Source organism: Abrus precatorius, unplaced genomic scaffold (assembly GCF_003935025.1).
Source record: "Abrus precatorius isolate BTA unplaced genomic scaffold, Abrus_2018 Scaffold11, whole genome shotgun sequence".
In the NCBI taxonomy this organism is placed as follows: domain Eukaryota; kingdom Viridiplantae; phylum Streptophyta; class Magnoliopsida; order Fabales; family Fabaceae; genus Abrus; species Abrus precatorius.
The window spans coordinates 22,198,293-22,219,447 of record NW_020874303.1 but is presented as its reverse complement, the minus strand read 5'-3'; the positions used below and the strand labels follow the sequence as shown (position 1 = coordinate 22,219,447).

The following is a 21,155-nucleotide window of genomic DNA, read 5'->3' as shown; positions in this document are numbered from 1 at the left end:
ATAGAATAGATTTTCCATGACGAATTAATATTCGCTTATCACTCAAGAAATACAATAAAAAAGTATCAACAAGGTCATGAAGGTTTTAACTTTTAAATATTGCCATGTGTATCACATCATGCTCGAGTAGGTAAAAATTTCCTTTATAACATGCGGTGAAGCTGGAAGGAAACAATCTTCCCTCATCAATACTTCGTTTTAAGCCACGAAAAAAAAACTACACTCCCTTCTGTTAGATATGTTTGAATTATTCGATCTTTCTTTTGTGTTTTAAAATATACTTTCCTGAAAAACATATTATGATTTAGTTCATTTTAATATAAATAAATTTATAACAATAGTGAACAAACTATGAATAAAGTTCCTATTAACATTTCTCCACTCTGACACTTTTGGCCTTTCTAATAGTTAGTTTTGAACGCCATAATATTAATTCAAAACTTTAAACGATAATAAAATTTTAAATACTCTTATTGTCAGCTTAAAATTATTCAAAATATTCATTCGTTTTTTAAAATCTCAAAAATAATAATATAGATTCAAAATAACATAATAATAATGCTAATATTAAGAATATCATAGATAAAAAAAAACCTCCCTAAAAAATTGATTTACATGAAAATGAAGTAAAAATAATAGAAACAAAGAAAAACAAAAATAAAAAAGGAAAGAGGGTAACTTGCCACATAGCTGCTAAGACTAGACGAATCTGATATTTGGTTTGGACCCATTTATGTGAGCCATTGACCTTCAGATAGAGATTTCCATGATCCCTTAAAAAATTTCAGATAGAGATTTCCATGATCCCTTAAAAAATCGAAAGGGGCAAAGTTGGTGGTGTCCTTAGTAATATATTAGAGACATGAAATGTAAGAAACAAGGTTCAAACTCTGTCACATGTAAAAATCACACATCTCTTTCCCTCCCTCAATTCCTTCGCCCTTTTCTTTTGTACCAAAAAAACAAAAGCAAAGTTGATGTCAAAACGAATGTTACGCGAAAATAAATTCGGTAGCCAAACTCATGATAAGAAAGTCCACCGCGTGAATGTGGCAATTGATGAAATCAAGGATGAGAAGGAAAGTAAATGTTATAAAAGGTGCCACAAAGAACTTCTATTAGGATTAAGTTTGGATTAGCTTTGAACTTAAGTTCAAATGTAAGCCATGATAAATCATTTATCCAAAGCAGCTGAGGACACATCACAAGAGGATGCAATTTGTGATATTCTATAATTCAAAGCATCAAAGATAGACAAAATATCCAAGCTTACAAAATAGACAAAATGCTAATCAGAATCTCCATATTAATATTAATGGGCGCAGTAGCAGAGCGATAATGGGATTGATCAGCATACAGATTAGAAGGTACAAATATTTCCCACTTAGGCCCCATCAGGCTGTATAAAGGGGTTGGCAATCTCATCTGTACCATCAGTTGGGGACACAAGCATGACAGCAGTTCCTCTACAAACCTACATTATGAGGTAATGAAGCATTCATTGGTAAAGCCAAAACAATTCAAACTAACAAAAGAAAATGACAGAATAATTCAAAAAAACTATGCATATGGTCGTGAATTTTCCTTTTTTTTCTCAGGAAATGCTTTTATGTGTGATAAGTGCTTTTACTAGAGGCATAGGAAATTCTAAAATTTATGAAATTTAAACAATCAGCATACACATCTAAAGAAAGCCGATCATAAAGAAAAAAATACAACTTTTCACTCAATAAAGAGTTAATATGGCCAAAATTTGTCAATTGCTTTACTATAAATGAATTGCCTTGAAATAAGCTACACTTGTTGCCTTGAGAGGGATAAGGGGAAGAAGACAGTGGCCAATATATTGATATTAGAAAAATGAAAGATGTTGCTTATGTTTTACGGAAGTCTATAATTGATCTCTCCTATAGGCTTGGACTGTAATTCTAATCAAAATTGTGAAATTTTGACATTTTTCTCACAGAAATGAAGATGTGAATTTTCAATGAAGCATGACATTCACAATAGAGAGTATAGTTAACAGCACAGGTATCAGCACAATGGTTCAGGGGAAAATAAAAGATAGGAGATTTAAGTGTGAGAAATAGCGTACAAGAAATGATCTGCAACTTTTATTTAGGTTCATTCATGATATTCTCCTTATCACATGTTCATTTGTGCCAACTTTTTTTTAAGCTCTCATTAATTTAATTTGAAACAATTTGTCTATATAACAAATTATGTGCACCTTTTCATCTATTCCATCTAAAAATTTTCAGCTAAGGGAGAAAAATATGCAGGTTTCAGAAAATCAGTTTACAGTTTACATATCCATGCATGACATAAAAATTTTCAGCATAGATCATAATCAAGCTTTTTGAGCCAGAAGGTGCAATTTTGACACTCATTTGATGTTGTAGAAGAAAACATACAATTAAGCCAAGATGTCTGGTCTGATCAGTAGTTTTGAGAGGATCATCAGGATCTGCAGCACAAGGGACAAATGTAATCTCCTTTTAGAAAAAGGGAAGGAAACAAAATATTATTTTTAAGAATAAGCTAAAATATTATTTTTAGTAGTGAAATTTATAAAAAAGTGTAATGCTGATTGTGGAGTCACACAAGCATAAGAACTATAAAAACTAAATCAGCTCTTTTGGCACATATAATAATACAACTATAGTCTCTAGAAGTATAGTTACATTGACATGTCATGTCCATCTAAAAGTAGAATTCAATTCAGAACTGAACTGAACAAATTCTGTAAGGAAATCCCATTTTGAATGTTTGAATCATTAAAGCTGAAACAAAAATACATAAAAAGATACTGAATTCAATCAGCAAATTAAGAAAATAAGTAAATCCAGTGCTTAATTAGTAAGAAAATTTTTAAATATCTTCCATTCAAATGCTTATATTATTTGTTTATTAAGAGTTCAATGCTAAATCTGCATTTAATTTTCATTATTGACATTATCAAACACACCCTAAGTAATTTTAATTGGACCCTTCAATCAGGTAAGGATGAAGATTAAAATATTCTACACTTGTGGTGCATTTGGGTAAACAACTAGATTAAGCACTAATTCAATAAGTTCTTATCAAATGAGAGTTTATTCATAAGGTTGATTGTGGACCTTAACAAATTAAGCTAAAAAGAACTTATTGGGATAAACATCTTTGTGAATTTTATTGAAATAAACTAAAGAAAAGCTTATTGGAAGGTAGTAAACCACTTTCATAATCTCTTTCAAACGCTTCCTTAAACATAAAAGCAGTGGAAATGATGCTAAAACATGACATTTAATAGTATGATAGTCGTTACTCCATTAACCTTTCACTCTGAGTCGTAAAAATCCCTTTTTGCAGTTTCTAATAATTCACTAAATACCAAAATAACGATTTAGTTTTGTATCGGAAATCTCATCAAGCAATTTCCCAGCAAAAAAGCAAATCATACACTCACTCTTTGCAGTACATAATAACAAAATAAGAATTAAATCAACAAACAGCAAAACAAGATCCTCCTACTCTTTAATAGTTACCTCTTAAAAACTCTACAGCTTCATCTAGGACGAGATTAAGTAATTGATCATAACCCTTTAGAGTCCCTGTCACTGCAATCCAACAAAATATAATACAACAAAAATATATAAAAGAGTTTACTTGCACATTAATTGTGAAAGATAACTCTCAGTTGAATACTTAATGTTCAAAATTTTCAGTTGAGTACTTGTAATTTAAACAAAAAAATAAACAAATTTATAAATAATTCATTACCCAGTTAAATAAATAATTTTTTTAACATAAATATAAAGAAAGACAGATATTGGGTAACCTTGTCTGCCACCAGTAAGCTTAACTTGAACGCCTTTGTCTACGAACTTCGCAAGGTCCAGAACCGTTTCTTTCCTACCCGACTATTCAATTATTAAAACAAGAAAATAAAATGACAGACCAAAAAGAGCATTCAAATTTCAAACAAAAAAGCATAAATGAAAATAAATTACATTTGTTTGCAAGAAAAAGGGTGCAAACCACAAAAAGAGAGAGAGAGAGAAAAGAAATGATTTTGAAGATGCTATTGGGGTTTGAGGAAACTTACCATGCCTAAATTGAAGAGGAGTCGGGCTTCGTTTAAGTTCAATTAATTGCTACTTTGTGTGGGTGTGTGTGTGAAGTAAGAAAGCGAGAGTAATAAAAAGAAAGAATGGGCTTGAAGATATAGAGAGAGAGAGAGAGGAGAGCAACAGCGAGCTCAATATATATTTTCTTGGAGAAGAATGAAGCCGAAACGGAAACGACATTTGAAACGAAATACTGAAATTGGGATATAAATGTATTTTTTGATAAAATATTTGAAAGATTTTATTACGATTTTTTAATTTTTAAATATAACTTAAATTGTAGTAAATAAATAACCATAATTTAAAAAAGTTTCGCTTTTGTATAGTAAAAAAATTATAATTGACAAACACAACTAAATTAAAATTAAACAAAGGGATAAACAAATTAAATTAAAAACAAACAAAAAGATAAAAGAAATTAAAATGAAACATAAATTGTTAAATGTTAAAATAAAAACAAGAAAAAAACTAAAATAATAATTTTGACATAAATATAAGAGCTAATATTTTTTTACATTAAAGAATAGCAATAAATAAGGTTGCTTTAGGATATAGTTATTTAAGCATAAACAAATGTTAAGAATTATCGTGTCTATATTTATGTAATACAAAATATTCACCTTTTTATTCAAATCTTATAAATAAAAGTGATATTTTCTGTTTTAATATAAAAAATTAACAATTTTAAGTTTGAGTCTCAATAAATAAATTTATTTTAACCTTGAAAAGATGAATCAAAGTCTTACATCAATAGATTTTTTATACAAAATTAGTACTTTATTATTTTAATTTATTTTATTTTACACTTTTACCTCATTTTTTGGTTCATTTTAATTACTTTTTATTTGTCAATTGTGATGTTTTTTGTTTAGCAATTTTTATCAATTGTGGCTGTTTTTACAGCCATTAAAACTCAGATATGATGAGAACACAGTACTACATATAAAAAAAAAATTAAAAGATAAAGCACCACACAACTATAATACAATGCATATATTAACCTAAAGTAACAAAACTAAAAAAAATTACAACACAAAATTTATGTATGAAAATGGAGCATAAGACGTTTAAATTACTGTGAGATTTCAATCAATATTGGTATAAAAGTTTTTTAAAAAAAAAGGCAAAAAAAAATAAAAATGTAACTAAAAGTATGAGGTTACGCCAATGCTACTGAGAAGTGTCTTTGATTCTTACGTATTGCTGACACTTGCTGTTTGGGTACAAAAATATTCAAATCTAGGATATGTCGTACGTATTGCTGTATCCAATTGCTTATTGTTGAGGGAGATATTGCATCAAACTTCTCCTTTCTTTACCTGAACCGATCCTCCGAGACTGCAATTACACGTGAAATGTAATGATTTCAGTCAATTAGGGAACGCGCTCCATAACTCGTTGTAATGCCCTTTTGATTCCTTCCTTATCAAGTGATGTGGTCAAATGTATTTCTTGCACCTACACCAAAGGAAAGAATGTTCAATAACGTGTTTGGATTCGCATTAATTGTTTATGGGTCTATATTTACTTCAACGTTATCTGTTGTTACTTCTGCATTACTAGCATATCTTTAAACACAAAAGTTCTGAATATAATTATAAATTCAGGCTATGCTATAAACGTTTACCTGCCTTCCAGCTCGAGCAAGGAGATTAAACCGTTGGTTAGCGGGAGGTGCCTGCCACAATAAAAAATTCAGAAAATATCCAAAAGTAAATATTAATTTAGATAATTCTATAAAAACACTGAAAACTCACATTAGAAAGCCAAAGCTGCAAGTCTTGTGAGAGCACTCGTTTCTCAAACCCTTGACGCCTGATTCTTGCATCATATATACTGCAGCACGTGACACCATAGAGAATTCATCAGATAGAGTATATAATAAAAGGTTTCCGAAGCAAGAACACGTGCTTTATACATTGTATAATAAAAAACACATCAAGAAGGGTAATCTGGACTTCATCAATCACGCCTGTTTGGTTATAGACTCTTAAATTTTTTTAAAATAAAATGGCTAAAAAATGTCTTTGGACTTTGGACAAATAAATTTTTAAAGAAAAAAAAAAACATGTTTCCAGTATTGGCTAAGAAAATTACAGAACAAGGGAGGCACAGTTTTCGGTCAAGCATTTGAAGAAAGAAAAAATATGAAGGAAAGAGTGATGGAAACAGACCCATCTTCATGCAATAGCTCATCAAGTATTGCTTGAACCCCTGGAAGAGGATGAATACCACCATCACTATGATAACCTCCCAAAGAACTAGGATCAGCTAAACCATCCTGAAAGATAGAACTTTTTGCTGATAAAACATTCTGAACGGTTTCATATCCCAGTGAATATGCTTCAAATAAGTATATAGGGTAGCAGGGCGTGCATTTAAATTGCATACACCCCTACAGAAACTTGAACACGTATACATATATGTATTTATATGTATGTTATGGAAATTCATAGAGTCACCAACCTGAGGCATCACTTTGTCCAAATTTTCTAGAAATGGATCTTCTTCCACCTGTTTAATGGATAGATAAATCCTTGATTTTTCCCTGCAAGAACTTAAATAAAAGATATTTCCATGAAGAAACACACACAAGAAAACCATCAAACCAAACACTGACTTAATTTCAATCATTAAAACCATGGACTATTTAATTAACCATGGGTGTTGGCAACCAAGAAATTTTGCTATTCAATGATTCCAAGGATAGATTTGTTTATTCTCAGAAAATCCAATAGAAACTTCCTACAAGCATATCTACTGAGAGCCTCACCGATCAACACTAACAACTTTGACCCTCACTTCATCATCTTCTGTTAAGACGTCTCCTACATCAGCAACTAGATCCCATGACAATTCTGAGATGTGTATCAGTCCAGTGAGATGATAAAGACCTGCATCATTTGTGATGTCCTATGTAACTTTTCAATGATACAGTGAAAAGGGAAACTAGAAACATAAGAATTATGCATAGGAGTTACCATCAGGGAAGCACAAATGAACAAAAGCACCATAGTCCTCAACAGAACTAACTCTTCCATAAAAAATGTCCCCAACCTTGACCTGTTCAGAAAATCTGGACCAGGCAGCTTCCTTTTCAGAGAAGATTAAATTCCATTTATCCTCATCTGCTGTAATTACCTAAAATTACAAGAAACTGCAATCATTTGTAAATTATTATTTCAGGTAAGCTAGTTGCAAAAATTGTAGCTTAATTGATAGGAACTGAGATTGTATTGAAATTACAGAACCAACACAGGGAAATTCCCTCAGATTACAAGCAGTAAAAATGGAACAAACAGAATAATGGAACAGAGTACAACAATCTAACGAGTTAGTAATTAGCAAGAGCAATCCTCCTATAGCCTCAGCTACCCCTAATGACCTCCCAGATATTTCCTACCTCACGCCTCTGGTAATTCACCTTATATTCCCCTTAGCTGCTACTTCACTCATCCACGTCATCCAGTTTGTTATTCCGTTAGAATCTTCCCTAACAGCCTCAGCCTCTCTGTCTATTTTACCCCTCTTTCTCTGGTATGTTTTTAGTGGAGGCCCATTTAGCTTGGACCCAACATTAATTTAGCATAAATTAAAAGCCTACGACACCAAACTGATGCAGGAAGCACATAACAATTCCAAATACAAGTTATTAAGAACTAATAATATGTTTGATTCCAAGGTTCGTATAGTGCTTGAAACAGCTCAAATCAGACAGCTGTAGGACTGCAATGATAAAAGGTACTTTACTAAGGAGTTCTAAGGGCACAGAAAAGCTTAGTGAAATTTAATTAACAGGGAAATTAACTGATTCAACTTAAAGTTTCCAAATGAAGACAGTAATGTGTTTCATGTTCATTATTATACTGGAAGTAGTAACCTTGTAATTACCAAGGTTTGGAGATAATTTATGGAAGAATGACAAATGATGCTTTGAGTTCGAAAATTAGTCAAACTAAAAGCAAACATGGTCAAAGCTTGAAAATATTCATATTTACAAATTTTATCTGTCAAAAGATTAAACATCCAGTAAAATTTCTATAGAAAAGTAAAAGGGAAAAAGAAAATGAGGGACAAAGGAAGTAAAAGAAAAGTAACAAACAACAATTCCATCACCAGCCTTAGCAAGATATTTGAACAAAATCTATCAAAGAGGATATTTAAATATAAGGCTTACTTCCCCTCATCAAGGGGAAATAGCTGGAATCCAACTGATCAATAACACGTTAAAACATTATATAGTAGTCAAGACCTTGAAATTTTAGCTTGGTTATAATCTTAAAAACTATAGAATTTTAATCATTTTAGGTACGGAGGACCAATAATTTTAATATTATGGTTCTGGGTTCAAATTTCCAAGAAAAAAGCAAACAATTTGCAAGGTTATTCTGATACACAAAAGAATGGATACGGGGTTAAACTGGTACCGTAAAAGGATTATATGTATCAGTATTTTACTGGCTGCATTAAAATCAGAAATTAATGGTCCTTTTTCCTGGGGATAAAAATGGATTAATACCTTAATCGTTCTTTTACACAGAAACTTCAAGAATCAGGACTAACAATCAGAATCCTTAAATGTTGTGCCAGGTCCACAGAAGGTATAAAACGATATAAAAAGTTCATATTTGAAGACCATGAACAGGAGTTAATCAAGCTTAATTAGTAAATAGAATACAATTATATCATTTGGAGGGAAAAGGTACATGGTAACTAAATAATATAATTTACCTTCACAGATATGAGTGAATAGAGTAAACCTTTTGCAATCTCTTGGATGGTTTTATCTGGGTCTACACAAAAAGGATCAAATTCAGCAGTTGTAACTCCACTTGCTTTTATGACTAACCAGTAACCAAACAACATCCACATAGGCAATAGAATGGATACATACGACAATAAAGTAAGATGCTGTAACAAAACAATTGCTTGCCAAGAGAACTGGCACATGGCAACTTTTAATGTGTATAATACTATGGATTATGGATCCCAAGTATTATTCAAAAGGCATATCAATGAAGGAGATACAGTCATCGGCTACCAAGCATTTCACATACAAGAAAAAGGTAAATAAGTTAGAATCACAAACTCTCTATAATGTTATATAAAATAAAAAAGAAAGAAAGAAAAAAGAAGCTGATACGGCCCATACATTCGTGAGCCCAACTAACAGTGAGATACCCGGGCAGCAGATACGTGAGGGAGAGAAGACCTGTAAAGTATACTCCAGGAGAGGTAAAAGGGTGACACGTGTTTAAAAAGGGAGGACTAGTCAGTTAGGCTGAGTGGGTTGTTTTGGGGCCCACTAGAGATGGGAGGTAGGGGAGTTGGTTATAGGTAAGAAGAAGGAATCAGGGAAAGGCAGAGAATATTCATTTTGATCTAGCGGCCATTGTGGCTTGGGAAGGGGAGCGTGGTGCTCTCCTGAGTTACTATCTTTTGTTCTTCGTTTATTGTTGCTAGTGCAATCTTTCACATTTCCTTATTCATACAGCAATATACATAGAACGTCGTCAACCAGGGACAACAACGCCTGGAGCAAGAGATGAAGGAGCAGGCTGAGTTCCGCAAATATATTGCGAGTTTGGTACGGAGACTGGAGAAGATGCCGCAGAACGAAGAGTCGCCAGAATCACTTGTGACTGCTGAATCGGAAAACCGCACGGAGAGGGACGGAGAGAAGGAATGGTCGACCAAAGACGCTCTCACTATGGACAACCTTGCGGGGACTCTAGACAACCTGTTCACAGTGGCTAGGCGCGTGGAGTTACCGGTGTTTGACGGCACCGACCCGAGGGGATGGCTGATTCGAGCTGAGCTCTATTTTCGCGTGCATCAGACTCCCGAGGAATCGAAATTACCTTTGGCTCAGGTGAGCATGAGCGGAACCGCGATCCATTGGTTCACTATACTAATGGAGATACACTCGGGGCTGAATTGGACCACGTTCAAAGAGGAATTATTGGAGAGGTTTAGTGGGCTCGAAGTGCAGAACGCGTATGAAGAATTGGCAGCATTACGGCAGAAAGGAACGGTCCAGGAGTTTGTGGAAGAGTTTGAGTACTTGGCTTCGTTGGTTCCTCGCCAGCCCGAGCAACAGTACGTGGGCTACTTCCTTAATGGGCTTAAGGAGGATATTAGGAATTGGGTTCGAGTCCAGAACCCAGAGACGCGTCTTCAGGCCATGCGTGTGGCCCGCAATATTGAGATAGCCCTGAAGAGAGGCGGAGGCCCACCCAGTAGGCTTGGAGGGCAGCGAGGGTTTACGGGAACACCGTTTCAAACTTCCCGACCCAACTCTCAGCATCAGGCCTGGAATCGAAGTCCTCCAGATGCTAGTGTTTCGCCGAGGCAGGACAGGAGATCGGGTGGTCCGCCTACAGGGGGAGCAAGCCCAGAAACGTCCAAGGCCCCAGGTCCGGGCACGAGGGGAGTCCGCCATCTGACATCTCAAGAGTGGGACGAAAGGAGGAGGAAGGGATTGTGTTTCCGCTGTGGGTTACCATATAGCCCTCTTCACAAGTGTGCTGAACCAAAAATGAGGGTCATCCTCTTGGGGGAGGATGAGACAGTTAATGAAGAAGGTGAAGTGTTAGTGGTCGAAGAAGAGGAGACAGAAGCGGGGAGTGGTCAAGAGGAAGGGGAGTGTAAAAGACTGGAATATTGGGGCACAGCTGAAATTTTTCAGACACAGGGGCAGAGTGCAGAGGAGTTATCTTCGATGAAGGTGGAGGGACAAGTCATGGCATCCCTATTCTGATTTTGTTGGATAGTGGCGCGACTCACAACTTCATCTCCCCCAAACTAGTGGAGTCATTGGGTCTATTAATTCAGGAGGCTAAACGAATGAGCATCAAGCTGGGCGATGGGTATCGAGTCATATCCCCAGGAATGTGTAGACAATTTCCGGTGAACATTGGGAACTATGGTTGTTTGATAGATGCTCATGTATTGGACATAGGTGGGTTGGATCTCATTTTAGGAGTGGCCTGGCTTTGCACTCTGGGAGAAGTGAGGACCAACTGGCAGACAATGACCATGAGATTCCAGAGTTCGGGACAAGAATTCACTCTACAGGGAGCAGCACGGCCAGGTCATGTGGTTTCTTCTCTACATAATTTGGTTCGCAGTTTTTATCCGGATAGTGCTCAGTCCTTTTGTTTTGCTGCGAGGGGAGAACAAGAAAATAAGGAGGATCAGATCCTGTCTTTACAACAACAGCGACAACTGCAGGGCTTAATGTCCTCAATGGCAGTGGTATTTCAAGAGTCTACGGGGCTACCTCCTACAAGACCGTGTGATCATGGGATTAATTTGCTGCCTGGACAGGGTCCTGTATCAGTGAGGCCATACAGGTATCCGCATTTTCAGAAGAACGAAATTGAGCGGCAGGTGCGAGAAATGTTGCAACTAGGACTCATTAGACCCAGTACGAGTGCTTATTCCAGCCCTGTGTTATTGGTGAGGAAAAAAGATAATACATGGCGTATGTGTGTCGACTATAGATCTCTCAACAAGGTAACGATCCCCGACAAGTTTCCCATCCCAGTAGTGGAAGAGTTGCTGGACGAATTGCATGGAGCTACCTACTTCACCAAGCTGGACGTTAAATCCGGCTATCACCAAATTCGTATGCGCGAAGCAAATATAGAGAAGATTGCTTTTCGGACTCACAGTGGTCACTACGAATACCTAGTGATGCCATTTGGCCTCACCAACGCTCCCTCTACCTTTTAGGCCACCATGAACGAGCTGTTTCGATCTTTGCTTCGTCAGTTTGTGTTGATTTTTTTTGATGATATCCTGATATACAGCAAGGATTGGGCATCGCATCTGTCACATCTGAGAGCTGTTTTGACAGTGTTGCAGGAAAATAGATTCTATGTCAACCCAAAGAAATGCCGTTTTGCACAGAGGGAGGTGGAGTACCTAGGTCACATCATTTCAGAAGTTGGAGTTGCAATGGATCCCATCAAGATTAAAGCAGTCTTAGACTGGCCAATTCCCGTCACTGTCAAGGGAGTCAGGGGATTTTTGGGCCTCACGGGATACTATCGGAAGTTCATACGCGGGTATGGCAAAGTGACTCAACCTTTAACAGCATTGACAAAGAAAGAGGGATTCCACTGGAATGTGGAAGCATAAAATGCTTTTGTTCAGCTGAAGCAGCTCATTACATCAGCTCCTGTTCTAGCATTACCAGACTTTTCCAAGATGTTTGAGGTAGAGTGCGATGCATCGGGCAGGGGAGTAGGGGCTGTGCTCATGCAAGATCGCAGGCCTATCGCCTATTTTAGTAAAGCACTAGCTGACAGGAGTTTGTCCAAGTCTACATATGAGAAGGAGATCATGGCACTAGTCTTAGCCATACAGCATTGGCGTCCATACTTACTGGGAAGACAATTCGTGGTTTATTCTGATCATAGAAGCCTGAAATTTCTATTGCAGCAGAGAATTACCACTGCTGACCAACAATGCTGGATTGCGAAGTTATTGGGGTATCAATTTGACGTTAAATATAAACCCGGAAAGGAGAACACAGCGGCTGATGCACTATCTCATCGCGATGAGCCTGTAGAATTGAGGATGATTAATTCTTTTCCACTGTGGGTAGAAGGAAAAGATTTGACAGCAGGGGTGCAAGAAGACCCATATCTCAAAAAGATCATTGCTGCAATACAGTCGGGTGCTAATGCTAAGGCTGGGTACTCTTATACTCAGGGAGTTTTATTGTATAAAGGAAGACTGGTGATACCTGCGAACTCTCCCTGGATTGTTAAGTTGCTGGATGAATTTCATAGCTCTCCACAAGGCGGCCACGCAGGATATTATAGGACCTATCGCAGATTAGCTGAAAATCTGCACTGGGTGGGAATGAAAAAACAGGTCAAGCGCTATGTCCAAGAGTGTGACATCTGTCAACGTTACAAGTACTCTACACTGTCGCCAGCTGGCTTGCTGCAACCTTTGGAGATTCCAGAGGTAGTGTGGGATGACTTATCCATGGATTTCATAACTGGCTTACCTAAGTCTAAGGGGTTCGATGTCATTTTGGTAGTAGTCGACAGGCTCTCAAAGTATGCCCATTTTATTTGCCTGAAGCATCCGTTTACTGCAAAAGGGGTAGCTGAAGTATTTATAAGGGAAGTGGTTAGGCTCCATGGGATTCCCAAGTCGATAGTCAGTGATCGTGATCCGATATTTCTGAGCCATTTCTGGACAGCTTTATTCCAACTATATGGGACAAAGCTTAGGATGAGTTCTTCATACCATCCTCAAACGGATGGCCAGACAGAGGTTACCAATCGCTATGTGGAGGCGTATTTACGCTGTTTTGCAGGAGAACAGCCAAAAGGGTGGACATTCTGATTACCCTGGGCTGAGTTGTGCTATAATACTGCCTGGCATTCCTCTATCCGCACCACACCTTTTGAGGTGGTCTATGGTAGGAAACCGCCCTCGGTTCTAAGTTTCGCACCCAGTGAGACCAAAGTGGCAGCAGTAGCTCAGGCTTTGATCGAGAGGGATGAGGCTTTGAATCAACTTAAGTATCATTTGTCTAGAGCCCAGCAGAATATGAAGAAACAAGCAAATTCACATAGGAGGGAGGTCTCTTTTCAAGAAGGGGACCAGGTTTACTTAAAACTTAGACCACACAGGCAACATTCAGTGGTTCAGCGTATTAACCAGAAGCTTTCTGCTCGGTTTTATGGTCCTTTCACTATCCTCAGACGCATTGGCCTTGTTGCATATCAGCTGGATCTACCCCCATCGTCCAAAGTTCATCCAGTTTTTCATGTTTCTCAGTTGAAGAAAGCTGTGGGGAATCGAGTAGTGGAAGCAGCTCTACCCTCGGGTCTTGAAATAGACATACAGGAGGGTATCGAACCAGAAAGAGTTCTGGCTGGAAGAACTCAGCTGCAAGATGGGACTGCTGTGGCTCAATGACTGATTAAATGGAGAGGACGTCCAGCTGAAGAGGCTACATGGGAGGAAGATTTTGTCATGCGTAACCAATTTCCTTCTTTCAGTCTTGAGGACAAGACTGTTCCTCAAGGGGTGGCAAGTGATACGGCCCATACATTCGTGAGCCCAACTAACAGTGAGATACCCGGGCAGCAGATACGTGAGGGAGAGAAGACCTGGAAAGTATACTCCAGGAGAGGTAAAAGGGTGACACGTGTTTAAAAAGGGAGGACTAGTCAGTTAGGCTGAGTGGGTTGTTTTGGGGCCCACTAGAGATGGGAGGTAGGGGAGTTGGTTATAGGTGAGAGGAAGGAATCAGGGAAAGGCAGAGAATATTCATTTTGATCTAGCGGCCATTGTGGCTTGGGAAGGGGAGCGTGGTGCTCTCCTGAGTTACTATCTTTTGTTCTTCGTTTACTGTTGCTAGTGCAATCTTTCACATTTCCTTATTCATACAGCAATATACATATATCAGAGTATCTCTTCCATACTTTCTTTCTCTTTTCTGGTTGTGTTTTCTATCAGAAGCTCTCAACAATGTGATGACAAAAAAAACTATTATGCATGAAAGCAACATAGCTAGTACCAAACAAATATGTAGTGTTCCTACCCTGAGTTCGAGAATCTAGTGTTGCTTATTTACAAGGATCCATAAATCTTCTATCATCACCAATAGATTGCAATGAATTATTAAATGTACATAGAAGTGACATCAACGCCACATTGTCCAAAGCAAACTACTCTTAAGATGAGGGAAAAAAACTTATTTAATCCAATCATCCTGTAAGCAAGAATATCAGCAAGACAACAAATTGCATATCAAGTAATTTGAGTTATTTGTACAATGTTCACAGAGGTTATTGCTATAAATTTTTAATCTAGAATAATTATACAAGGTTCTAATAATAGGAGTATAGAATTTAACTTTCATTAATAAGTTCCAACAGCTAGAATTTAACTTTCATTAATAAGTTCCAACAGCTAGAGTTCTGATTCACTTTAAAAAATTAGCTTTGGCTGATATCTAAAAGTAGAAAGTTAAACAGAAAAAAGGTTTAATCTGAGTCCTTGAGAATTTAGTTTCACAAGGTACAATTGAAATCTGTAGGAGAGGAAAAGAAGGTAAAGGAGAGAAGTGACTGTAAAAGACTTTTTGCATGGTCAAAACAAATTTTTAACACTTAAACGCATGCTTCCATACAAAAGAAAAGAAAGAAGAATGTAACAAACATTTGGTATGAACATATGACTACCTTTACATGAATGTAAAGGGCTCAACAGTGGGAATGGGAGAAACCCTAGAAGAGAATAAAAACGAACAATCAGGCCTCCACCATTAAAACCTTCAACAATACCATTATAGATGATTCCGCTATCTTTATATGCCTTGGCAGCCTGCCAATCTGCAAATATCTTTTTTTTTTTTCCCCAGAAATAAGGTATTAGAAGTTAGAACAAGCAGTAACAGAAATGGCATTCACTTATAAACATTGAGTAATGCGCAGACTTAAGCACTGACAAGTTCGACTTAAAGGCCTCAAATAGGAAATGCTACAACAGTTATTAATTTAGTCTCATTCCATATTGATCTTGGCAACAATTTGCTGTAGCATCGAGTAATTTATCACGTACACTACTCAACAAAGTATACGAAAACAAAAAAAAAATGAGAATAGAAAATATTTCCCGAAAACATATGACCCCTAGATTATTAAGTATGCATTTGAAAATTAATCAAAATCACATTAAACCACGCTTCAATGTGAAAATTATAACTCGTAGCATTAGAAATAATGGTCGAAATTGCTAAAACAGAGAGAAAGGACCTGAGAGGGAGGAGGGGTGTGGTGTTGAGCCTGTGGAATGCGAGGCATTTTGGCAGTTAAGTTGTGGGCACTTTTTTGTTTCGAATTTGAGGAAGGAAAGGGAGAGAGAGAAGTGAAAGTCAAAGAAGAGGATTGTGATTGAGAGAGTGAGATGAAGGCAAAGAACCCCCCAATCGTCGTGGCGGTCATCGTCTTTTGTTTCATCCACAAGAGCTTCAAACGCAGCAACCGACGTAGTTTTCTGGGCAAGTACGCTCTACGCTGTCCAGAGGCAACATTTGGTTCGTTGGAGATTTGTCAACCTCTTCTGCTTCACTTGTCATCTCAAAGATTTCAAAATTTGTTCTCTCTCACTTTTCCTTTTTATATAACTTAGTCATTTACACCATTTTTTTTTTCAAAACTAAGACCTCCTAGTTCTTTTTTATACTCTAATATGGTAATTATAATAATAAATGATTTTTATTTAATACAGACAACATAATTTCAATGCTTTAACCTAATATTTTATTTTATTTTGTCTAAATTACATTTATCCTTTAGTAGAAAACACAGGTCAATCAATTCACATACTCGATAATAAACTTATATTTTATTTTACACTTGACTTTTTCATTCATCTTATTTCTTTTTTCAATTTATTTGTCACATAATCTATTATACTTTAGAAATGTGATTTTTTTTCTTAAATTAACTAAGCCTTAATTTTATTTTGCTCTTCAGCAATTGGATTTTAATTCATGGTAAAAGCATGGCAAAGGAAAAAAAAACACTTTGAATCATATTTAGATAAATAGACAAACACTTTGAATCATATTTATTGCTGTATCTTTTATCAGAATTTTTGATAGAAAGACTTGGCATCCTTATTTACTCTTCGATGGATAACTAGTCTCGCCCATCATTTGATAAAACAAAGCATTACTCTAAACTTCTAACTTTCGAAGTGGAGGAGGCTTTCTAATCACAGTTGCTTGCTCAAAGGAGTAAGCAATTTCGATCAGCTTTGGCTCTGAGCCTTGCAAACCTGCAAAGCAAATTCCAAATGGCATACCCTTTTCATATCCTGCTGGAACAGTTACTCCAGGATGACCTCCAATAGCAAGAATAGTACTAAAGATTGAAAAAGGTACAACCAGTGCATCAAGTTTATTTTTTTCCATTAGTTTCTCAAACCCATTTTGTGACAATCTTGTCATGTTCAATAATGCTTGATTCAGCAACTCAGTTCCACTTGTCTTTTGAGCTTCCACCATGAGATCTTGGCCGTACTCAAGTTTCTCCTGCAATATCCATACCAGTGTCATGTTGCTACCTAATACCTATTTTTATTACGGTTTTTCTAATTTACGCAATACTACACATAATAAGAATTTATATGTAGGTAATTTTTATTGAAGATTATAGAATTTAATGTAATTCTACATTAAAAAAAAATGTTATATCATCCTGCTATTTCAGTTTACAAATTCTCTTACATTAATTTTAAAGAAAGCAAATGGATATAAGATAAAAATTGATTAATATTCTAAGAAAAATATTATTTTTTTATGAACAGGAGGATTTGTAGGTCAAAATAGAAAATAAAATATATAACATTTTTTATATTATTAAAAATTACATTTTCAATATATTCATTGATTTTTTTGTTATGTGTAACATTGGAAAGGGTAGAAAAGCTATTTTAACTATGATTAATCAAATAGAAGTTGCCTTCTTAACTCACCAATTTTGGGTGTTTCTTGTTGAAGTCTATAACATCGGCCAAACTTCTCACCGGGGAAGTAACTAAGTCTCTGAGGTATGCGTTTAGGGATGATTTGAATTCAATTGCCATAGCAATTCCTTCACTTGGACTACCAAGAACTTCATTAATGTTATCTATCTCCAACTTGTCAACCAAAACTGCTCCTCTTCGCCTGAGTTTGAAGGAAGTATATGAGATTGACTACAACAGTAGTAATACTTGGGCACAAACAGTAATTTTCATTACCTTAATGTTTCCAAGTGTAGCTTAAAAGTATCACGCAGAAAAGTATCGTTTCCAAAATTGTAAAATAATCTCACTACTCCTAATCTCTTTCCTCTTAGTCCATCTTTCTTTAGAAACTGAGCATAGCCACCTTTTGGGATATACTTTGATGCTTGGATTGTTGCCTTATCATTGGTGTCGATGCCTACAATAGTTTCAAGAACAAGGGCAGCATCGGATACTGTCCTGCAAATTGGTCTGTCCCAGACCACACAATGGTACACAATTGTTGTAGTAAAATGTGTTTTGATACAAAGAAAATGGAGGCATTGCCATAGACTTACCCAACTGTGTCTTGTCTTGGAGTGATTGGAACTACCCCTGCTCTGCTAGTGAGACCAACCGTTGGCTTGATGCCCACTACTGAATTAGAATCTGAAGGGCATAAAATGGAGCCATCAGTCTCAGTACCAAGGGACACTGCCACCAAATTTGCTGCTACTGATATTGATGATCCACTGCTGGATCCACAGGGATCACCCAATGTGTATGGATTCTACAGAACACAAATCACATGGTGAACTTTTGATCTTTTAGAATCATTCACTACAAAGTATAGTTTTCAGGTATTTTCTATAACCTTTCAATTAGGTGTGTTTGAATTCAATTTTTTTTTGTACAATGGAGCATGTGAAATGGACTTTATGTTTGGATTGTTAGGTAGAGAGTAGTTTTAAGATAATATATTTTGTTTGTATTGTATAAAAAAATATTTTTTTATCATAAAACTGCAGAAAAGATATGAAATTTCTAGCAGATGATTTTATATACTTTGCAAATCATTAAGAACAAAGATACCACCCAGTTAAAATAAACTTGTTAAAAAGTAAGTAATAAAATGAATTAAACCATTATTATAAGTTAAAATTAACTTATGTTTTTCTATTGTTTAAAAGTTCTCTCATCTGAATTCTTTAAAACTTGAGAAAGATAAGTTGATTTTAAGGTTTTATTTATTTTTCATATTAATTTCGTTTTCTGATAAATATTTATCATATATGTGTTAGGAGAAGAATGTTAAACACATAGGTCTGTCTTGAAAGCAAGAACAAGACCTATTAAGTAAAACAAGAAAAGCAAGAACAGGCTCAAATTAAGGAAAACAAGAAAAGCAAGAACAAGATCATATTAAGTAAAACAAGAAAAGCAATAACAGGATCGGATTAAGAAAAACAAGTAAATAAATCAATTACCTTTCCTTGTCCACCTCTGGCACTCCAACCACTGGGTGCTCCATTAGACCTGTAATGTGCCCACTCACTCAAGCTAGCCTTCCCTAGTATGATAGCTCCAGCTTTTCTTAACCTGGTAACTACACCTGCATCTCTCGGAACCACAGAGCCAAGAAGTGCATAAGACCCAGCAGTGGTGTTCATCTTATCCTTAGTTGCAATATTGTCCTTAAGCAAAATGGGTATTCCATGCAATGCTGAAAAAGACCCTGGAGCCTTAGCACTTCTCTCTTGGTCTGCTCTATCTGCTTGTGCTAGTGCATCAGGATTCAACTCCAATACCCCTCTTAGAACTGGGTTTTGAGTTTCTATTTGTTTCAAGTAGAACTCAACAAGTTTCCTTGAGGTTAATTGGTTGGTCCTGAAGGCATGTTGGAGATCATAAATAGTTGCCTCTTCCACTGAGAATACCTTGCCCATGGTAGTTGGTGGCAAAGAAAGTAAAGTGACAAGAAGGATCAGAAATGGGAGTTGGAAGAAAGAAAAACCTCGTACTGAGTTGGAAGCCATTAAAGCACTTAGTTTATTTGATTCACTTCAAGTAATTGACTGCACTGGTCTGAATGGAATTATTTATATTATAGCATATTTATTTATGCTTCTTAATTATTACACCCCAGAAAAATAAAATATCTTTTAGCACTTCACTGTGATTTACACGCTGTCCTACAGTACGCAAGAATAATTACAGGTAGACACCCATGTTTTATGTGTAAAGAGAGATAAAAAGAAAAGAGAAAATAAAAATGTGATAAAAAAAGCAAATAAATATATGTAAAAAATAATTTAAAAATATCAGAATTGAGCACGTTAGCATCTACGTAATGGAGTGATGTTTATGCCCACGACTGCACATTCCAAAGTTAACAGGAAGTGAATGACAAAATCCCCTGACGCAGTATTCGAATCTGCAGTGAGTGCATCTGTGAAAAACAATAATTTGATCTTTGACGATGTTAGACTTAATAACGTTTTAAATATTTAAAAACTATTTCACCATTTAAAAAAAAAAAAAACTAACAATAATACTTTAACCTCTAAAAGGACTAACTTAAATAAGAGTTTGTGTAAAATATATTAATTTTTCATATAAACGAAACGGCAAATTTTAAGTTATTTTAAGAAGAGTTACTTTACTCAACAACTTATTTAAAAATTGAATTTTGTTAATTCAATAACTTTTTCTTAAATAGATATTAGCTTGCAAAAAATTATATAAATAAAAATTAATTTTAAATAATTTTATTATTATTACACATTTTTTATATTTATTTGATCTAAAATTTGATACATATAATTAATATAAATATATACTTTTAAAAAAATTAAATTGATAAAATTTAATATTTCTTAAAAATATTAAATAAAGTAAATATAATGCGATGAAATATTTACTAATTTTATTTTTTATAAATTTTTATAAATCTAATCTACTTGATAAAAATATTTAAATTAAAAGTTAAATTAATTAATTTAATATTTTATGAAAAATTATTCAATAATGTAAATATTGATTTTTTTATATGTATCATATTTAGTGTGTCTATATATATATATATATATATATATATATATATATATATATATATATATATATATATAAAATAGATTATAAACTCAAGTTTCACGTCATTTTTATATTTATTTATATTTCTTGTAAAAAATAAGACTTTGTTTATAGGAGAAGAAAAGAAAAAGATTTGAAGGAAGAAGAAAGGGAGAAAAAGAAAGGTTTAACACTCTTATATAAATATTTTTTTCTCTCTATAAATTAATATTTTTATTTTTTGTAATTTTTTTAAAATTTTACATTAAAAATTAATATATTAAAAAAAAATCCTAGTTGTAAAGAAGTAGAAGGAATGAGTAAGAGAAACACGAAGTAGTGGGCAAGAGAACAATTCAAGATTGAAAAAAAAAATTAAGAGGGTTTTAAGAGAAAATTTCCTAATTCTTTCCCTCCTACTTAGTTAAATTTCAAACTGGGATT

The 21,155-nt window shown here is 35.2% G+C and overlaps 3 protein-coding genes across 4 annotated transcripts; all 3 read right to left on the bottom strand.

Annotated features, from left to right (window-relative positions):
• Positions 1–1,070: 1,070 nt before the first annotated feature.
• Positions 1,071–4,219, bottom strand: LOC113856279 (sm-like protein LSM7). Its single transcript, XM_027488031.1, has 5 exons — positions 4,088–4,219; positions 3,821–3,902; positions 3,528–3,599; positions 2,415–2,467; positions 1,071–1,474 (listed from the first exon to the last, which is right to left on the bottom strand). Exons 1-5 carry the CDS (start codon positions 4,088–4,090, stop codon positions 1,385–1,387), a joined length of 300 nt encoding a protein of 99 aa, XP_027343832.1. The 5' UTR covers positions 4,091–4,219; the 3' UTR covers positions 1,071–1,384.
• Positions 4,220–5,154: 935 nt separating this feature from the next.
• On the bottom strand, positions 5,155–16,280 carry LOC113855153 (30S ribosomal protein S1-like). The gene is made up of 10 exons (XM_027486657.1): positions 15,902–16,280; positions 15,329–15,488; positions 8,841–8,902; positions 7,091–7,250; positions 6,883–7,003; positions 6,576–6,657; positions 6,284–6,390; positions 5,867–5,945; positions 5,737–5,787; positions 5,155–5,567 (listed from the first exon to the last, which is right to left on the bottom strand). Exons 1-10 carry the CDS (start codon positions 16,103–16,105, stop codon positions 5,484–5,486), a joined length of 1,110 nt encoding a protein of 369 aa, XP_027342458.1. The 5' UTR covers positions 16,106–16,280; the 3' UTR covers positions 5,155–5,483.
• Positions 16,281–16,821: 541 nt separating this feature from the next.
• On the bottom strand, positions 16,822–19,710 carry LOC113855164 (probable amidase At4g34880). Of its 2 annotated transcripts, none has more exons than XM_027486672.1 (5): positions 19,127–19,710; positions 18,218–18,429; positions 17,895–18,131; positions 17,628–17,820; positions 16,822–17,184 (listed from the first exon to the last, which is right to left on the bottom strand). In XM_027486672.1, the coding sequence occupies exons 1-5, from the start codon at positions 19,673–19,675 to the stop codon at positions 16,828–16,830; spliced, it is 1,548 nt and encodes a 515-aa protein (XP_027342473.1). In that variant the 5' UTR covers positions 19,676–19,710; the 3' UTR covers positions 16,822–16,827. The 2 variants fall into 2 exon arrangements, with proteins under 2 accessions (XP_027342473.1, XP_027342474.1); XM_027486673.1 differs by having other exon boundaries at positions 18,218–18,308; positions 19,141–19,710.
• Positions 19,711–21,155: the final 1,445 nt, after the last annotated feature.